The following is a 20,895-nucleotide window of genomic DNA, read 5'->3' on the forward strand; positions in this document are numbered from 1 at the left end:
ATAACAACAGAGTTTCCCTTTATCCTGACTTTTCAATTTCTTTTAAAACCGACTAATTTCAAACCAAATTGTGATAAACTACACAAAAAAAAACATTACACATGTGACCCGGTGTATCTTTAAGCTAAATTTAAGACTCCTCATCTCTTCACTATTATAAAAAGTTCTCTTTAAATGTCAATATTTCTTGAAACTCATCTGACAGAAAATATTGTCCCTTACGATAGTTTAGATTGCCAAGAGCCACCGAGCCCCATACTCTAATTACCCCAGAGAGGTTTCACCACTAGTTACTCACTACTTACTGATGGAGACTGTTGAGTTTGATCATTTCAGTAGATGTGTTATGGTCTATACTCACAGTTTTGACTATAGTAGTTAGTGCCCAAAATAGTCTGATTTCACCCCTTCCTGCAGCCAGTTTTGTGTTCCTATCTGGGCCCATTTTTCAAATCTGACGTGTGCCACTTTATATGGTGACTAGCTACTGAACTCGTTCTACGCCCGGGTGGTGAGCATTTTTATTGGTATATGGTCTCCCATGCTGGTATGTGTGGTATTTGCTGCCCCCCTCCTGGTATTTGTGCTGCCCCCACCATCTTATCCTGGTATGCATGGCACCCTCATCCCCAATCCAGGTATGCGTGGTACCCCATCCCTCATCCCCAATCGCGGTATGCGTGGCTCCCCATCCCCAATCGCGGTATGCTTGGCTCCCCTCATCCCCAATCGCGGTATGCTTGGCTCCCCTCATCCCCAATCGCGGTATGCTTGGCTCCCCTCATCCCCAATCGCGGTATGCGTGGCCCCCCTCATCCCCAATCGCGGTATGCGTGGCCCCCCTCACCCCCAATCGCGGTATGCGTGGCTCCCCTCATCCCCAATCGCGGTATGCGTGGCTCCCCTCATCCCCAATCGCGGTATGCGTGGCTCCCCTCATCCCCAATCGCGGTATGCGTGGCTCCCCTCATCCCCAATCGCGGTATGCATGGCTCCCCTCATCCCCAATCGCGTTATGCGTGGCCCCCCTCATCCCCAATCGCGGTATGCATGGCTCCCCTCACCCCCAGTCCCGGTATGCGTGGCTCCCCTCACCCCCAGTCCCGGTATGTTTGGCTCCCCTCACCCCCATTCCCAGTATGCGTGGCTCCCCTCACCCCCAATCCCAGTATGCGTGGCTCCCCTCACCCCCAATCCTGGTATACGTGGTACCCCTCACTCCACAATCCTGGTATATGCATGGTCCCCTCACCCCACAATCCTGGTATATGCATGGTCCCCTCACCCCACAATCCTGGTATATGCATGGTCCCCTCACCCCACAATCCTGATATGTGTGGCCCCCTCATCCCTTCCACACTGTACACACAAACAAAAAAGATAAACAGTTATACTCACCTTTCTTCTCTGTACTCCAGCGCTGCAGCGTCCTGTTCTGCCGTAGGCCGGGGGAGGAGAGTGGCGTCCTTTTGCTGAAGACACACTGTAAATGTGTCTTCAGTAAAATGGCGAAGGATAGCGCTATGTGCACGCGCCGATCCGACGCCTCACTCCGCCCCCTGTCTCCGGCCAGATTAGAGGCGCAACGCTCCTCCTGGTCAGGTAAGTATGCAAGTATGGCGCCGGAGATCGCGGTATGCGTTCAGTGTCTACACATACCGCGATCTCCGGCGCCATACACCTCCTCTTACCTGCTGTAACGGCTGGATGCCTGCTTCTGTCTGGAGCCAGACTGCGCGTCACACATGCGCAGTCTATCGAGGCTTCGGACAGAGGGACTCTTAGCCGATTATATTATAGATAACTTTTGAATTCTTCACAAAGGATTATAGGAAACAAATGGACCTTACAAATAATATTCTAACTTCTCTTGAATCCGACAATCCCCTATATATGGTTGTACACTACTGTCTGGGCACATGGCAGGTTAAAAAGGGAAGGAGCGGCATTTAGCTATTTGAATGCAGATTTTGCTGGGATAGTGTGCAGACACAATGTATTGGGGACACTGTTCGTTGTCACCTGGCAGCTCAAAAGATGGCTACCACAAACAGGCTTGGCGCTATCTACTCCATTTTCCAGATCACAGGGTTTGCCTTGCTCATCATCCTTTAACCCCTCTTCATGTATTTGGACTTAGACAGAGACCCCCTAAGCTTGGGCCACAGTGTTACCTAATGTTCTGTGGTGTGAGATGGCAAGAAGAATAGTCAGATAGCCGGGTCAGAACATGGAGGTCAGAGAAAAGCCGTTAGCTGAGCACATAGGACTGAACCAGAGGAGAACAAGGCTGTATCTGGCAGCTTCCAGCAATATGCTTCCAGTTTTAGTAGGGTGCGGTGCTTTCCAGTTGGCTGAAGCAGGGAGCAGATTACTCCAGCTGGACAGCACACACACCCACACTGCCAGACTGGATGGTACTACAGGTCCCAGCAACCCTAATCTTAGTGGCTGGACAGAGCCTGCGCTGCCCAGAGCTTCTGGTTCTATCGTCTCCTCCATCACCAATGCCGTCTGCAGGATGAATAAGGAGGTGAGAGAAGCAGACGTCGCAGGAGCAGATCCCAGAGGAGATGGGACACACCATTTACAGAAGCCCTAATGTGACCAAATTGCAGAAAACCAGAGCAGTAGAAATCCCCATAAAGTGACTACATTTTGGAAATTATAACCCTCAGTGATATAATCTATAGGAGTAGTGACTATTTTGACTCCACAGTCACTTTCTGGAAATTAGCACACACTGGATGTTGGAGAGTGAAAATTACAAATATATAATTTCATTACCCAACACATAGTGTCCAGATTGTGTTCCAGGAGACACACACCGTAAATTAAGTGGGTTCTTCTCACTATAGTAATGCCAAATACATGGTTGCTGAGTGTGTTTTGAGCACACTGCAAGGCTCAGAAGCGAGGGGGAGATCTGACTTTGGGAGAGTGGATATTGCTGGATTGGTTTATGGAAGCCATGTTGCTTTTCAAAAGCCTTTGAACCACTAATGATGTGGAAACTTCTGTTTTTCCACTGACAGATGATGGACCTGAGTGGGGACTTGGTTTTTGTGAGATAAGTAGAAGTTTTTATTGATATTATTTTTGCCTACATAACATTGCTTGGTGGCTTTTTATTCCATATTTGGAGGCAGAATGAACAAACAGTTGAACACTACGATCCACTGGTTCATCCTATGAGGTTTTCTATTAGACTGTGAACTGTTATTGTCTTGGTGAATAATGATGGCTAACATAGGGCAAAATAAAAAAAATCACAGAAAAAGATACAGCCTTACCAACACAAATCATATAACAAATGCACTAGCAGGATGCCGCAGACACCCATGATAAAGGTGGGGGCAGCGCAGGTGCAAAATACTGATGGAGCAACCACTCACAATCATACCAATTCATGGAGAGGATGGTTGCCTAGTATTAAAGATGCACACAGATGAAGCTTGAATAGGACGCCAGTCACACAGGTAGGTTTGATGCACAGTGTCTGACTTAGGATACTGATGATGTCCATACTATTACATCAGGAAGGCTGCCCAGCACTATATAAGTGCACCCCACATGGACAGACACCCCAGTACACCCAACCAACTCTAAAATGCTAATGCATTTGTTATCTGATTTGGTGTTGGTAAGGCTGATTTTTTCTGTGATGTTTTCTTGGTAGATAATGATACTTTTACGTAAAGTACATTTTTACGGAGAGTTTAAGTAGAAATATTCAACATTATAAATTTTAAGGATGTGTTATTCATAAATAATAATTGGTTTTATTCTTGGCAGATGACTGTACCAGGAGATCAGAGGAACAGCTGACATCTTCAATTTTTAAATCAGATGATTTTGAGATCACACAAGATACAATTGAAGTGAATGACATTACTCCAGATATACCATCATCCCTTCACAGCAAAGATCTGTCATCTGATCATTTGAAACAGATCCTGTCTTCTGATTCATTACCGACTACTAAGGAAAATCAAAGTCACAAAATAAGCATTAAAAAACAAATTGCTCCTAAAGCAAAGAAATCATTTTCATGTTCAGAATATGGAAATAGTTTTTCCCTCGAAAAGTCTTTTCTTAAACATCAAAACATTCACACAGCAGAGAATAGATTTTTTTTATTTCAAGTGTGGGAATTTTTTTTAACCAGAAATCAAATTTTGTTAATCACCAGAGAAGTCGCACACAGAAGAAGCCATTTTCCTGTTCAGAAAGTGGAAAATGTTTTACTGAGAAATCAAGTTTAACCAAATATCAGAGAACTCACACAGTGGAGAAGCCTTTTTTCTGTTCAGACATGAAACCTAACGTGATGGAAGATTACAGTCCGGGGAAGATGGGAAACATTCATATACAGTCATGGCCAAAAGTATTGAGAATGACACCAAAATTATATTTTCACATGATCTTCTGGCCTCTGGTTTTTATTAGTGTTTGTCTGATGTTTATATCACATACAGAAATATAATTGCAATCATATTATGAGTACCAATAGGTTATATTGACAGTTAGAATGAGTTAATGCAACAAGTCAATATTTGAGGGTTGCCCCTTCTTCTTCAAGACCTCTGTAATTCTCCCTGGCATGCTCTCAATCAACTTTTGGACCAAATCCTGACTGATAGCAGTCCATTCTTGCATAATCAATGCTTGCATTTTGCCAGAATTTGTTGGTTTTTGTTTGTCCACCCGTCTCTTGATGATTGACCACAAGTTCTCAATGGGATTAAGATCTGGGGAGTTTCCAGGCCATGGACCCAAAATCTCTATGTTTTGTTCCATGAGCCATTTAGTTATCACCTTTGCTTTATGGCAAGGTGCTCCATCATGCTGGAAAAGGCATTGTTGGGCGCCAAACTGCTCTTGGACGGTTGGGAGAAGTTGCTCTTGGAGGACATTCTGGTACCATTCTTTATTCATGGCTGTGTTTTTAGGCAAAACTGTGAGTGAGCCGATTCCCTTGGCTGAGAAGCAACCCCACACATGAATGGTTTCAGGATGCTTTACAGTTGGCATGAGACAAGACTGGTGGTAGCGCTCACCTCTTCTTCTCCGAATAAGCTGTTTTCCAGATGTCCCAAACAATCGAAAAGGGGATTCATCAGAGAAAATGACTTTGCCCCAGTCCTCAGCAGTCCACTCCCTGTACCTTTTGCAGAATATCAGTCGGTCCCTGATGTTTTTTCTGGAGAGAAGTGGCTTCTTTGCTGCCCTCCTTGAAACCAGCCCTTGCTCAAAGAGTCTTCGCCTCACAGTGCATGCAGAAGCACTCACACCAGCCTGCTGCCATTCCTGAGCAAGCTCGGCACTGCTGGTAGTCCGATCCCGCAGCTGAAACTGTTTTAAAATACGGTCCTGGCGCTTGCTGGTCTTTCTTGGGCGCCCTGGAGCCTTTTTGACAACAATGGAAGCTCTCTCCTTGAAGTTCTTGATGATGCGATAGATTGTTGACTGAGGTGCAATCTTTGTAGCTGCGATACTCTTCCCTGTTAGGCCATTTTTGTGCAGTGCAATGATGGCTGCACGTGTTTCTTTAGAGATAACCATGGTTAACTGAAGAGAAACAATGATACCAAGAACCAGCCTCCTTTTAAAGTGTCCAGTGATGTCATTCTTACTTAATCATGACTGATTGATCGCCAGCCCTGTCCTCATCAACACTCACACCTGTGTTAATGGATCAATCACTAAAACGATGTTAGCTGCTCCTTTTAAGGCAGGACTGCAATGATGTTGAAATGTGTTTTGGGGGTTAAAGTTCATTTTCTGGGCAAATATTGACTTTGCAAGTACAGTAATTGCTGTTAAGCTGATCACTCTTTGACATTCAGGAGTATATGCAAATTGCCATTACAAAAAATGAAGCAGTAAACTTTGGAAAAATTACTATTTGTCTCATTCTCAATACTTTTGGCCATGACTGTAGACGGCCGGTGGAGATGTAATCAGTGAAGAAATCTGGCTAAATATGTTTCTAGAGCCGTAGTAGAAGATGAAGATGTCGTCCTCCTCATGAAGTAGTTATTTCTCATGTTACGTGTAATGAATATCTCCTGCAGTATTGCTAATGCCGATTGCAGTGTCGGTAAATGAGACGAGAATTAGCTTTATGGAAGATGAGTCTTTGAGAAATGTATTCAGCTACAGACTCCAAGGAAGAAACTGCTTGTTGTCTGTGGCCTAAAATATATAGGTTTTATTAGTAGATGTAAAGAAGAAAACTAAATACTGTAAAATAATAAATCTCCTCATATGTTTCCCTTGTTATCTCCAGTAATTGTATTATCACACAAGATTTTTATGATGTTACATCGGCTCATCATCTTCTCATTTAGGTCTCTACAATATCGGATCCTCTCAGTGAAGATCTTCTATTTAAGAGAATTTTCCTTATGGACCCATCAAAGATGGATATGGACCGAGACAAGATGGCGGAGAGGATATTCCACCTCACCCTAGAGATCCTCTTTCGGCTTACTGGAGAGGTGAGAGATTCTAATGACGTCACATTGCATCATTCTTATCTATGGGAATAACACATGGACAGAACTGGAGAGGTGAGGACTCTGGAAATGTCTGGAGTGAGATTGATTTATATGTCTTTCCATAACCAGGATTACATATTAGTGAAGACCTCTAGTGAGCGCTGTGAGGACCCTGTGTCTGAGGGATGGGAAAGACCCCTGAGCCCAATCACAGGGCATCCATCTCACCCCTTCATACTTGAGGACATCAATGACCAGAAGATCGTAGAACTCGCCTACAAAATGATTGAGCTGCTGACTGGAGAGGTGGGAATGCTGGGACATTATACAGTAACGCTATGAAAGGATCGGGGGATGACGGTATCATTGTATGTGTCAGGTTCCTATAAGATGTCAGGATGTCACTGTCTATTTCTCCATGGAGGAGTGGGAGTATTTAGAAGGACACAAAGATCTGTACAAGGACGTCATGATGGAGGTTCCCCAGTCCCTCACATCACCAGGTAATAGACAGGACTGAATATACACGGCCTATAATTATCTGTATGTAAAGAATGAATTCAGTCCTGTATGTGTTTCCTCCAGATCTATCCAGTAAGAGGACAACACCAGACAGATGTCCCCATCCTCTTCTTCCTCAGGACTGTAAACAAGAAGATCCCAATGTTCCTCAGGATCATCAGGTAGATGGAGAGAAGGTGTCATGAGATCTCCCCTATGATGTGTAGACGGCTGTGAAGGTCTTGTGTTCAGTTTTGTTTTATCCACCAGTATTACGTGGTTTATACTTGTGTAAAGAGAACAGTGGAGATGTCAGGATTAGAGCTGATCATAGATGGGACTTCTCATCAGTCTGTGACTTTTATAATATTTGTTTCAGGGTGAAGATCTGCCCCATATTAATACTATAGAGTCATATGTGAGGAGTGATGAGCGGTGTAAAGAGGAGATTCCTACATATGACTACCCAGGTGAGTAGTAACCACTAAATGCAGAGAAGTCACAGTTTTATCTCAGTCACCGGCTGTGGCTGCTTTATCGGTGGTGTAGTCCGGCCGTATCACAATCATATGATCACCATTTTTCCTCTAGACCACAGCATTCTCCTCCACCCAAAACTGTTCAAATGATTTTGGGCATTGAAACCCTTTTCCATAGAACTTACAACCTGGAGGATCCACCTACTCCCTGGGATTAGGAGACGCTGACCGTTACCTGCCCAGATCTGTAAACCACAAAGCCAGAAAATCACTTGAAGAAAAATATAATGATGGGCCTGTAAGAGAAAGCGGGGGGTAATGATGGTGTTCCTTCCTAGATCCCTGATATCTTATTGGATGAATCTACCTTCTCTCCCTTCTGTGCTGCTGAATGTGCTCATATGGTCCCTACAAGACCAGGTCCAGTCTTTCTGGCTGAACGTCACTTTTATGATCTACAACATTAAATGTGCAGTGAGGGCCAAGTGTGAATTTCTGTACAATAACAGCAGAGTTTCCCTTTATCCTGACTTTTCAGTTTCTTTTAAAACCGACTAACTTCAAACCAGATTGTGATAAACTAAAAAAAAAACATTACACCTGCGCCATGATAGATCTCTAAGCTAAATTTAAGACACCTCAGCTCTGCACTATTATGAAAAGTTCTCTTTGAATGTCTAATATTTCTTCTTGAAACTCGTCTGACAGAGCCCCATACTCCAATTACCCCAGAGAGGTTTCACCACTAGTTACTCACTACTTACTGATGGAGACTGTTGAGTTTGATCATTTCAGTAGATGTGTTATGGTCTATACTCACAGTTTTGACTATAGTAGTTAGTGCCCAAAATAGTCTGATTTCACCCCTTCCTGCAGCCAGTTTTGTGTTCCTATCTGGGCCCATTTTTCAAATCTGACATGTGTCACTTTATATGGTGATAACTTTGGAATTCTTCACAAAGGATAATAGGAAACAAATGGACCTTACAAATAATATTCCAACTTCTCTTGAATCCCACAATCCCCTATATACGGTTGTACACTACTGTCTGGGCACATGGCAGGTTAAGAAAGGAAGGAGCGGCATTTAGCTATTTGAAAGCAGATTTTGCTGGGATAGTTTGCAGACACAATGTATTGGGGACACTGTTCATGGTCACCTGGCAGCTCAAAAGATGGCTACCACAAACAGGCTTGGCGCTATATACTCCATTTTCCAGATCCCAGGGTTTGCCTTGCTCATCATCCTTTAACCACTCTACATGGATTTGGACTTAGACAGAGACCCCCTAAGCTTGGGCCACAGTGTTACCTAATGTTCTGTGGTGTGAGATGGCAAGAAGAATAGTCAGATAGCCGGGTCAGAACATGGAGGTCAGAGAAAATACGAAACCACACAAAAGTAGTCAGTAAACGGGTCGGAGTCACAACAGGAAACAAATACACAAGCCGGGAGCTGAGCACAGAGGACTGAACCAGAGGAGAACAAGGCTGTATCTGGCAGCTTCTGGCAATATGCTTCCAGCTTTAGTAGGGTGCGGTGCTCTCCAGTTGGCTGAAGCAGGGAGCAGATTACTCCAGTTGGACAGCACACACACCCATACTGCCAGACTGGATGGTACTACAGGTCCCAGGCACCCTAATCTTAGTGGCTGGACAGAGCCTGCGCCGCTGAGAGCTTCTGGTTCTGACATCTCCTCCATCACCAGCGCCGCCTGCAGGATGAATAAGACGGCGCCTGGTGAGAGAAGCAGACGTCGCAGGAGCAGATCCCAGAGGAGATGGGACACACCATTTACAGAAGCCCTAATGTGACCAAATTGCAGAAAACCTGAGCAGTAAAAATCCCCATAAAGTGACTTCATATTGGAAATTATAACTCTCAGTGAAATAATCTATAGGAGTAGTGACTATTTTGACTCCACAGGCACTTTCCGGAAATTAGCATGCAGTGGATGTTGGAGAGTGAAAATTACAAATATATAATTTCATTACCCAACACATAGTGTCCAGATTGTGCTCCAGGAGACACACACCATAAATTAAGTGGGTTCTTCTCACTAGTAATGTCAAATACACGGATGCTAAATGTGGTTTGGGCGCACTGCAAGGCTCAGAAGTGAGGGGGAGATCTGACTTTGGGAGAGTGGATATTGCTGGATTGGTTTATGGAAGCCATGTTGCTTTTCAAAAGCCTTTGAGCCACTAATAATGTGGAAACCTCTGGTTTTCCACTGACAGATGATGGACCTGAGTGGGGACTTGTTTTTTGTAAGATGAGTAGAAGTTTTTATTGGTATTATTTTTGCCTACATAACATTGTTTGGTGGCTTTTTATTCCATATTAGGGAGGCAGAATTAACAAACAGTTGGACACCACGCTCTACTGGTTCATCCTATGAGGTTTTCTATTAGACTGTGAACTGTTATTGTCTTGGTGAATAATGATGGCTAACATAGGGCAAAATAAAAAAAATCACAGAAAAAGATACAGCCTTACCAACACCAATCATATAAGAAATGCACTAGCAGGATGCCGCAGACCCCCATGATAAAGGTGGGGGCAGCGCAGGTGCAAAATACTGATGGAGCAACCACTCACAATCGTACCAATTCATGGAGGGGGTGGTTGCCTAGTATTAAAGATGCACACAGATGAAGCTTGCATAGGACGCCAGTCACACAGGTAGGTGTGATGCACAGTGTCTGGCTTAGCCTAATGATGCCCATACTATTACATCAGGAAGGTTGCCCAGCACTATATAAGTGCACCCCACATGGACAGACACCCCAATACACCCAACCAACACTAAAATGCTAATGCATTTGTTATCTGATTTGGTGTTGGTAAGGCTGATTTTTTCTGTGATGTTTTCTTGGTAAATAATGATACTTTTACATAAAGTGCATTTTTACAGAGAGTTTAAGTAGAAATATTCAACAATATAAATTTTAAGGATATGTTATTCATAAATAATAATTGGTTTTATTCTTGGCAGATGACTGTACCAGGAGATCAGGGGGACAGCTGACATCTTCAATTTTTAAATCAGATGATCTTGAGATCCCACAGGATACAATTGAATTGAATGCCATTACTCCAGATATACCATCATCCCTTCACAGCAAAGAGCTATCATCTGATCATTTGAAACAGGTCCTGTCTTCTGATTCATTACCGAATACTAAGGAAAATCAAAGTCACAAAATAAGCATTAAAAAACAAATTGCACCGAAAGCAAAGAAGCCATTTTCATGTTCAGAATATGGAAATAGTTTTTCCCTCGAAAAGTCTTTTCTTAAACATCAAAGCATTCACACAGCAGAGAATAGATTTTTTTGTTTCAAGTGTGGGAAATTTTTTAACCAGAAATCAGATCTTGTTAATCACCAGAGAAGTCACATAGAGGAGAAGCCATTTTCTTTTTCAGAAAGTGGAAAATGTTTTACAGAGAAATCAGGTTTAATCAAATATCAGAGAACTCACACAGGGGAGAAGCCTTATTCATGTTCAGAATGTGGGAAGTGTTTTAGCCGGAAATCAGATTTGGTTGAGCATAAGAGAACTCACACAGGGGAGAAGCCTTTTTCCTGTTCAGAATGTGGAAAATGTTTTAGATTGATATCAAGTTTTATCAGACATCAGAGAACTCACACAAGGGAGAAGCCTTTTTCATGTTCAGAATGTGGGAAATGTTTTAGCCGGAAATCATATTTGGTTGAGCATAAAAGAACTCACACAGGGGAGAAGCCTTTTTCCTGTTCAGAATGTGGAAAATGTTTTAGATTGAAATCAAGTTTTATCAGACATCAGAGAACTCACACAGGGGAGAAGCCTTTTTCATGTTCCATATGTGGGAAATGTTTTACAGTGAAATCAAGTTTTATCAGCCATCAGAGAATTCACACAGGGGAGAAGCCTTTTTCCTGTTCAGAATGTGGAAAATGTTTCAGATTGAAATCAAGTTTTAGCAGACATCAGAGAACTCACACAGGGGAGAAGCCTTTTTCCTGTTCAGAATGTGGAAAATGTTTTAGATTGAAATCAAGTTTTATCAGCCATCAGAGAATTCACACAGGGGAGAAGCCTTTTTCCTGTTCAGAATGTGGAAAATGTTTTAGATTGAAATCAAGTTTTATCAGCCATCAGAGAATTCACACAGGGGAGAAGCCTTTTTCCTGTTCAGAATGTGGAAAATGTTTTAGATTGAAATCAAGTTTTATCAGCCATCAGAGAATTCACACAGGGGAGAAGCTTTTTTCCTGTTCAGAATGTGGAAAATGTTTCAGATTGAAATCAAGTTTTAGCAGACATCAGAGAACTCACACAGGGGAGAAGCCTTTTTCCTGTTCAGAATGTGGAAAATGTTTTAGATTGAAATCAAGTTTTATCAGCCATCAGAGAATTCACACAGGGGAGAAGCCTTTTTCCTGTTCAGAATGTGGAAAATGTTTTAGCCGGAAATCAGATTTGGTTAAGCATAAGAGAACTCACACAGGGGAGAAGCCTTTTTCCTGTTCAGATTGTGGAAAATGTTTTAGCCGGAAATCAAATTTGGTTGAGCATAAGAGAACTCACACAGGGGAGACGCCTTTTTCATGTTCAGAATGTGGGAAATGTTTTAGCTGGAAATCAGTTTTGGTTAAGCACCAGAGAATTCACACAGGGGAGAAGCCTTTTTCCTGTTCAGAATGTGGGAAATGTTTTAGCTGGAAATCAGTTTTGGTTACGCACAAGAGAAAGCACACAGGGGAGAAGCTTTTTTCCTGTTCAGAATGTGGGAAATGTTTTAGCTGGAAATCAGTTTTGGTTACGCACAAGAAAAATCACACAAGGGAGAAGCCTTTGTCCTGTTCAGAATGTGGGAAATGTTTTAGCTGGAAATCAGATTTGGTTAAGCACCAGAGAACTCACACAGGGGAGAAACCTTTTTCCTGTTCAGAATGTGGGAAATGTTTTGTGAAGAAATCATCACTTCTTAGTCACCAGAGAACTCACACAGACGAGAAGCCATTTTCATGTTCTTAATGCGGGAAATGTTTTACACGGAGATCAACTCTTAACAAACTTCAGAGACGTCACACAGGGGAGAAGCCTTTTTCATTTTTAACCGAAAATTATATCTTCATAAAGGGGTTGTCCACTACTAGACCAACTCCTTCTCATTCCTCATGTTTAGCCTTTTTAAAATAAAAACTCATACGCACTTCCTGTTCTGGCGCAGTTCCATTGGTGTCACAACTCGTGTTTCCGTAAGGATGTTACATCACACAAGATTGTTACATCACACAATCCTGCTGCCAATCAACGCCACCTTTAGACGTATTGTACATCAACAGGAAGGACATGGCCTGGACACAGCATCAAGAGAACGCACACACTGAGAGCACTCTCTTCAGACCATGTTCCTGGGGCAATTATAAGCAATTTACAGCCTCAAACATGACGTTCGATATGGGAAAGAAAGAAGAGATCGGAGGTTAATCTGAGGTCCTCCACCTCTGTCAGCATGTCTGGTATGCAGCGTTTCTTATGGAAGGTCTTATCTTCCTGCTCCGGAGCCATTACTGCCTCACCTCAGCGTGGAAAAAGAAGCAGTCTTAACCCTCATGATGCCAGACAGCTCCAGACTGTCAGTCCTGCACCAACTTCTCTCTTAATGTCGGCCTCACGAGAAAACAGCTCCACAAATCTCCCTGTACTCTCACCAAAGCCCACATACTGAGCAGTGCTTGCTTCACAGGGACATTTACCCCCCAGCCACAGGTTATTCTGATATGGGGAACAACATAACTTATTTGTATATCAGATTGCGTCTAGCCCTACTAAAGAAGATATGGAGTAATATAGTCAGAGGCTGGAGACCACATACAATACTGAAATACGTCCCCTCACTTCTATCCTGTCACAGCTTACTGACAAGTTACAGAGATTAGAGGATAATGTCCAAGTTAGAGGCCATCATAATGCTCAGAAACTAACACTAGATCTTCACAGGCAGTAAATAAACCATCTGTTTAATATGGTTGATGATCAAGAAAATCACAATAATATCTGGATAAGGGGTATACCTGAAAGCATCAATGCACAAGTGATTATGCCAACACTGCAATCATTATTCACTAATATTCTTGGTGATCCTATTGATAAGGAGGTGGAGATTTATAAGGCGCACCGTACAATAGGCAATCATGGCCCAGATCCTGAGCGTCCAAGGAGCACTATCTCTCGCATACATTTTTTCAATGTAAAAGAGGCCATTGTGAGGAAAGCAGAGGAGTTGGATCCTGGTGATTTCAATGGAAAACGCATATAATTGCTCACACATCTATCCTGAATGACACTTGCTAAAAGAAGGGTATTGAAACCACTACTTGATGCCATCCGGGAAAATGGCCTGATGTACTCCTGGGGGTACCCATTCCAGCTGTATATTTTCAAAGATCCAAGCAACATGAGACCTATTTGTGATGCCCTGGACATTCCATATATCTGACTGGCCACCTGCTCCACCATTGCCACAGAGAGTTCCAGCATGTCACAGAAGGTGTTCAATGGATCAGGAACTTGATGGTGATGCAGCCAGATGGGAAAGGAACCTGGCAATCATATGAGCTCCTGAAATGAATCTTGTCTTCCCTGATGAGAGACAGTTTGCCGATGCTTACTTATTTCTTTAAGCATATAATTAGATATATCTAAATAGAGCATTAGGGGCCACTCTTCCACTATATAGAATGTCTAAGTTCATATAAGATCTTAGACCAGGATATAAGTTGAGTCCACATGATACTACTGTTATATCAGGCTTTATTACTTTACTTGCTTTATATTCCATGGTTCCACCTAATAGGAATCCTAGAACTGAAAGTTTGACTTACGCCTGTAAAGACAACCCCCAGTTAGGGACTTGCATTGGGATCTGCTTGTTTCGCAATTTCCTACTGTTTTGATATATTCATAATCTATACTTCTTAGACACTGAGAGGTAGACGTTACTATCTACCGTCTATACTTCCTCTTTTAATCTTTCTCTCTTCCATTCCCCCTTTTTTTCATATAATATGGCACAACTCAAAACTTGTTCATTAAATGTCAGAGGACTTAATGTTCCAGAGAAAGGAGCTCGTGTTTTATCACAGGCATAAACAGCACGTACATTTTCTCTTTCTTCAGGAGTCACACTTTAGAGGCGATCATATACTGTACCTCAGATTACTAATAGATATTATTCATCTTGGTGTCCCAGAAAAATGCTGTTTTGAAGTCTAAGGTGCTGAGTATCGGCCGCCACAGATCACTGCTGCATACTATTGTAGAAACACTGTCTGACACGAAGAGGAGGTATGTGTTTGTTAAGATCTCCATCTACTCCAAAATTTTGACTTTGGCAAACTTCTATCTCCCTAATTGTGACCAAATTAAGACATGCTGTCATTACTTAAACAAACTAAAATATTTTGCGGAGGACCTTATCATCATTGGAGGTGACTTTAATTTTGTCTTGGATCCTTTAGACGCGTCCCTGGGCTGGAGTCACCAATCTAAAACACAAACGAAAGCTTTGCTAATTGTGCTTTGGTCTCAACCGGGCGATGTATGGAGGATACTACATCCAGACGTAAAGAATTATACCTATTATTCTCCTTTACACAATATGCATAGCAGTATAGTCCTTTTCTTAATTATCCGTCACTTGCCTACATGGCAACCTACATCTCAGGTAGGAACTGCTGTATGGTCAGATCATGCTCCTGTATATTGTAACTAGCTATTGAACTTTTCTATGCACGGGTGGCGAGCATTTTTATTGGTATATGGTCTCCCATGCTTGTTATATGTGCTGCCCCCCTCCTGGTATTTCTGCTGCCCCCATCCTGTCCCCACCATCCCATCCTGGTATGCATGGCACCCCTCATCCCCATCCTGATATGCATGGCACCCCTCATCCCCATCCTGGTATGCATAGCACCCCTCATTCCCAATCCTGGTATGCATGGCACCCCTCATTCCCAATCCTGGTATGTATGTTACCCTATCCCTCATCCTGATATGCATGGCACCACTCATCCCCCAATCCTGGTATGCATGGCACCCCATCCCTCATCCTGGTATGCATGGTGCCCCTCATTCCTATCCTGGTATGCATGGTGCCCCTCATCCCTATTCTGGTATGCATGGTGCCCCTCATCCCTATTCTGGCATGTATGGTATCCCTCATCCTGGTATGCATGGCACCCCATCCCTCATCCTAGTATACATGGCACCCCTCATCCCAGAAACCTGGAATGCATGGCACCCAATCCCTTATCCTGGTATGCAATGCACGCTTCATCCCCAATCCTGGTATATATGGCTCCCTCATCCCTATCCTGGTATGCATGGCACCCCATCCCCTATCCTGGTACGTATCGCACCCCTCATCCCTATACTGGTATGCATGGTACCCTTCATCCCTATTCTGGTATGCATGGTACCCCTCATCCTGGTATGCATGGTACCCCTCATCCCTATCCTGGTATGCATGATACCCCGCATTGCTATCCTGGTATGTATGGTACCCCTCATCCCTATCCTGGTATGCATGACACCCCATCCCTCATCCTGGTATACATGGCACCCCTCATCCCAATTCTGGTATGTATGGCTTCCTCATCCCAGAAACCTGGTATGCATGGCACCCAATCCCTCATCCTGGTATGCATGGCACGCCTCATCCCCAATCATGGTATATATGGCTTCCTCATCCCTATCCTGGTATGCATGGCACCCCTCATCCCTATCCTGGTATGCATGGCACCCCTCATCCCTATACTGGTATGCATGGTACCCCTCATCCTTATTCTGGTATGCATGGTACCCTTCATCCTGGTATGCATGGTACCCCCTGCATTCCTATCCTGGTATGTATAGTATCCCTCATCCCTATCCTGGTATTCATGGTACCCCATCCCTATCCTGGTATGCATGGTACCCCGCATTCCTATCCTGGTATGCATGGTACCCCATCCCTCATCCTGGTATGCATGGTGCCCTGCATTCCTATCCTGGTATGTAGTGTACCCCTCGTCCCTATCCTGGTATGCATGTTACCCCATCCCTATCCTGGTATGTATGGTACCCCTCATCCCTATTCTGGTATGCATGGCACCCCGCACCCCCCAATCCTGGTATGCTTGGTCCCCTCACCCACCAATCCTTGTATGCATGGCACTCCTCATCCCTATACTGGTATGTATGGCATCCCTCACCCCCCAATCCTGGAATGTGTGGTCCCCCTCATCCTGGTATGCATGGCACCCCATTCCTCATCCTGGTATGCTTGGTTCCCCTCATCCCCCAATCCTGATGTGTTGCCCCCTCACCCGCCAATCCTGGTATGTATGGCTCCCCTCATCCCTTTCACGCTGCACACATACAAAAAAATAAACACTTAATCTCACCTTTCTTTGTGCTCCAGCGCTGCGGTGTTCTGTTCTGCCGGAGGCTGGGGGAGGAGTGCGGCGCCAGAGTACGTGCATGCCCATACTGCGCTGTCTGGCGCCATTTTGCTGAAGACACACTGCAAATAGCGCTATGTGTATGTGCTGATTCCGACACCTTCACTTCTGCCCCGGTCTCCGGCGAAGAGAGGCACCGCGGCAACGCTCCTCCCGGTCTGGTAAGTATGGCGCCGGAGATCGCGGTATGCATTCAGTGTCTACGCATACCATGATCTCCGGCGCCATACACACTCCTCTTACCTGTAACGACTCCATGCCTGCTTCTGTCTGGAGCCAGTCTGCGCAGGCGTGTCGCGCTTGCACAGTCTATAAAGGCTTCAGACAGACACACGCATCCCCGGTTATATTATAGATCTGACTATGCCGGCCTCCACCAAGGCTTCAGATGTTGGAACCTAAATGATAATCTGCTGAAAGACTCGCTCTGTGTCTCAGACCTTCTTGAGACTATAGACTCCTTCAAATATATGAGCATGATGAAACTGCCTTACCATTTAAATGGGAAGCACTCACATGTGTCCTCAGAGGTATAATAATAAAACCTAGATAAAAGCTAAAAAAAGGAGAGAACAGCTAAAGTCTCATTTGCTTGAGCAGATTGATCTCCTTGACAAACAACATAAATGATCTGCTTGCCTCCAGGTATATGTAGACCGGCTTAACACTAGAAGGGAGCTAAAAGTAGTTTCATGGATGGGGTACTCGCAAATATTGTGTAATTTCAGGGCATTTACTTATGGAAGGAACCAAGTGGAAGCTTCCATTCTCGGTACTAGATATGGGGCCTCCTCGAGAAAATGACTTAAAATGTCGTACACTAAAGTTAATATATAAGGTGTGGGATAGGGGTAAAAATATTCTGGGGATTGGAAAGTACACAAACTATACTCCTTTATGGCACACCTATAACTTACCAGAGCTATAGAAGCTAAATAATATTAGTGAGTGGGAGGATAGGGGTACTAGAATAAACGTCATACTGATTGATAGACATCACCCAATAGATACCATTGCTAAAGCAGTGGATACAAAAGGTCTAATATCCCTTATTTATAGGCAGTTACTGGCCCTACATTTGGATAAATATCCTTTGTTAGTTAAGACAGAATGGGAGGAGGATGTGAGTCCGTTATCTGAGGAGCAATGGGGGAAATACTGGATTTGACACCGAATCTTTCATTGTCAGAGTCACAAAGATTGTCCCAAATTCTTCTCATTCATAGGGTATATAGATCCCCAAGTATTTTATTTAAAATTGAAATACAAACGGATGACACATGTCCTAGATGTGGTCAAAAGGACGCCCACCTGATGCATATGACGTGGAAATGTGTAAATATTGGCGACTACTGGAAGGGGGTGATCGCTCTTGTACTATCTGTATTTGGGATACAACTTCAGTTGGAACCTAAAATCTGTATCCTAGGACTCCTGGGAGAAGACGTAGATCCAGACTCCCATATGGCAATAGCTAGCTCAATAATATTATTCCAAGCCAGAAAGTTGTTGGCACTACATTGGATAGACAATTCTCCCCCAACAATAACAGAACTAAAATCCAGGATAAATAACACTCTATGCTTGGAAAGGGGATCTTATATTAAAGGAACGCTCTCAAGAAATCCATACACCTATGGGATCAATGGTTAAATACACCGGGTATTGCTTCAAAGAACCTTCTCAGAAATACTATCCTGGATCGTTTGTACATTTCCTTACAGTAAACCAGGAATGTATATCCTTATATCCAAGGTGTCAGCAAATGATAATCTCAGTCCACACAATTGTCCCTTCTTAGATATATTCTTTTTCTTTTGATGTCTCAATAGGGAAAAAAATAAGCCGTCAGGAAGTATTCAGATATTTATGTAAAAATGTAAAATTACTGTTCCAAAACCTTGTACTATAGAGCGATATTGGGATTTATATCATTGTAAACCGGTTCTTGTATTGTTACTGGTTTTTATTTTTATTTTTTTTTGTCACAAAGTTTATTTAAAAAAAGAAAATGTTGGTAATTCTTAGTTTTGTTAAATAAAAATTATCTGATTGAAAAAAAAAAAGGAGCGAAGGTCTTTACTAGATCAAACATATACAAAATGCCAAGGTCACATGTGAAGGTACTCGTACGAATTCACAGATAAATGTGGTCTCTCATTGGCAAGAAGGTTACATCCACACGTGTAAAGGACATACGTATCCAAAATAAAAGGGGCACCCGGGCCAGAAATTCATAACCCCTCTGACATAGCGGAAGCATTTAGTTTCTTTTATAGTTCGCTATATAATATTCATGGACAATACCACGACAGCCACCTAATATTCTTGAAACTAAAAATGACAATTATATTAACCTCTTAACAACATTAGACGTACTAATACGCGTCTGTGCCCTGGGACTTAAGAGCCAGACCCGTATTAGTACGTCATGGCGATCGCCGCCGGGTGTCAGCTGATTGTCACAGCTGACACCTGGTACTATGTGGAGGGAGCGGTCACGCACCGCTCCCAGCACATTAACCCCCGCGATGTTGCGGTGGCAAGGGGAGGTGATCGCAGATACTCACCTCCTCTTCCGGCTTCCAGCGCTGTCTGCCGTGGCTTCCAGGATGTTGCCATGACGACCCGATGTCGTCATGACAACATCCGGGTCACCAGACAGCAGGAAGATTTTTTGGACATGCGCAGTGCATGACAAAAGAATCTTCTCCCTGTGCAGCCCTGACAGCCTGTATAACACAGGAATGGTGCTGCATCCCTGCGCTATACAGGCGATCAGAATAAAAAAAGTGAAAGTCCCATAGTGGGACAAAGTAATAAAGTATAAAAACTATCAGAAAGTGAAAAAAAAAAAAAATAATCCACCAAAAATAAAAATATAATGTACCCATCAATAAATATTATAAAAAAAAAAACCAAACAATAAAAGTACACATATTTGGTATCGCCGCATCCGGAACAACCTGACCTATAAAACTGTCCCACTAGTTAACCCCTTCAGTGAACATGGTAAAAAAAAAAACGAAGCAAAAAACAATTATTTATCACCCTACCGCCAAACAAAAAATGGAATAACACGCGATCAAAAAGACAAATATAAATAAAAATGGTACCGCTGAAAACGTCATCTCGTCCCGCAAAAAACAAGCCACCATACAGCTCCATTAGCCGAAAAATAAAAAAGTTATAGCTCTCAGAATAAAGCTATGCTAAAAAATAATTTTTTCTATAAAATTGCTTTTATTATGTAAAAGTGCAAAACATAGAAAAACGATATAAATGTGGTACCGCTGTAAACGTACTGACCCGAAGAATAAAGCTGCCTTATCAATTTTACCACACGCAGAACAGAATAAAAAAAAACAATTCCTGAATTGTTGGTTTTTGTTTATTCTGCCTCCCAAAAATCGAAATAAAAAGTGATCAAAAAATGTCACGTACCTGAAAATGGCACCAATAACAACGTCAACTCATCCCGCAAAAAAACGAGCCGTCACATGACTGTCTGCCAAAATCTGGAAAAATTATAGCTCTCAAAATATGGCGATGCAAAAACTAGATTTTACAAAAAATGTGTCTTTTAGTGTGTGACAGCTGTCAGTCATAAAAACCCCATATGATTCTGGTATTACTGTAATCACACCGACCCGAAGAATAAAGTCGTCTAATCACTTATACCGCACGAGGAACGGCGTAAAAAATAAACTCTCGGGTTAGGGTTGGGCTAGGGTTAGGGCTGGGTTTGGGGTTAGGGTTGTGATGGGGTTGGGATTTTTTTCAAAAGTAAGAAAAAAAGATGACGATATGGCGACTAGTGTTGAGCGCAAGTGCTCGCTACTTGAGTTTGCATCGGGTGCTCTGGTATGCATTGAGTATCGTGGGTATTTGAGTGACATGCTCGAGTCTCC

General features: G+C 43.1%; 2 protein-coding genes across 2 annotated transcripts in view; both read left to right on the plus strand.

Annotated features, from left to right (window-relative positions):
* Positions 1 to 20,895, plus strand: part of LOC141230947 (uncharacterized) — a 577,913-nt gene that overhangs the window by 29,634 nt on the left and 527,384 nt on the right. The gene's annotated exons all lie outside the window — the stretch shown is intronic.
* LOC141230946 (uncharacterized) lies at positions 6,441 to 18,908 on the plus strand. The gene is made up of 6 exons (XM_073667639.1): positions 6,441 to 6,503; positions 6,633 to 6,809; positions 6,883 to 7,006; positions 7,089 to 7,186; positions 7,384 to 7,474; positions 10,483 to 18,908. The coding sequence occupies exons 1-6, from the start codon at positions 6,447 to 6,449 to the stop codon at positions 12,510 to 12,512; spliced, it is 2,577 nt and encodes an 858-aa protein (XP_073523740.1). The 5' UTR covers positions 6,441 to 6,446; the 3' UTR covers positions 12,513 to 18,908.

The sequence above is a fragment of the Phyllobates terribilis genome, unplaced genomic scaffold (genome assembly GCF_046119375.1).
Source record: "Phyllobates terribilis strain yellow unplaced genomic scaffold, ASM4611937v1 Scaffold_500__1_contigs__length_1315687, whole genome shotgun sequence".
Taxonomy (NCBI): domain Eukaryota; kingdom Metazoa; phylum Chordata; class Amphibia; order Anura; family Dendrobatidae; genus Phyllobates; species Phyllobates terribilis.

Bases quoted from the DNA above. Each gene is read 5' to 3' on its own strand.
- LOC141230946 (XM_073667639.1), top strand. From the start codon at position 6,447: ATGGCGGAGAGGATATTCCACCTCACCCTAGAGATCCTCTTTCGGCTT. The intron at 7,187-7,383 runs GTAGATGGAGAG...TATTTGTTTCAG, and splicing joins ATGTTCCTCAGGATCATCAG to GGTGAAGATCTGCCCCATAT. The intron at 7,475-10,482 runs GTGAGTAGTAAC...TATTCTTGGCAG, and splicing joins TCCTACATATGACTACCCAG to ATGACTGTACCAGGAGATCA.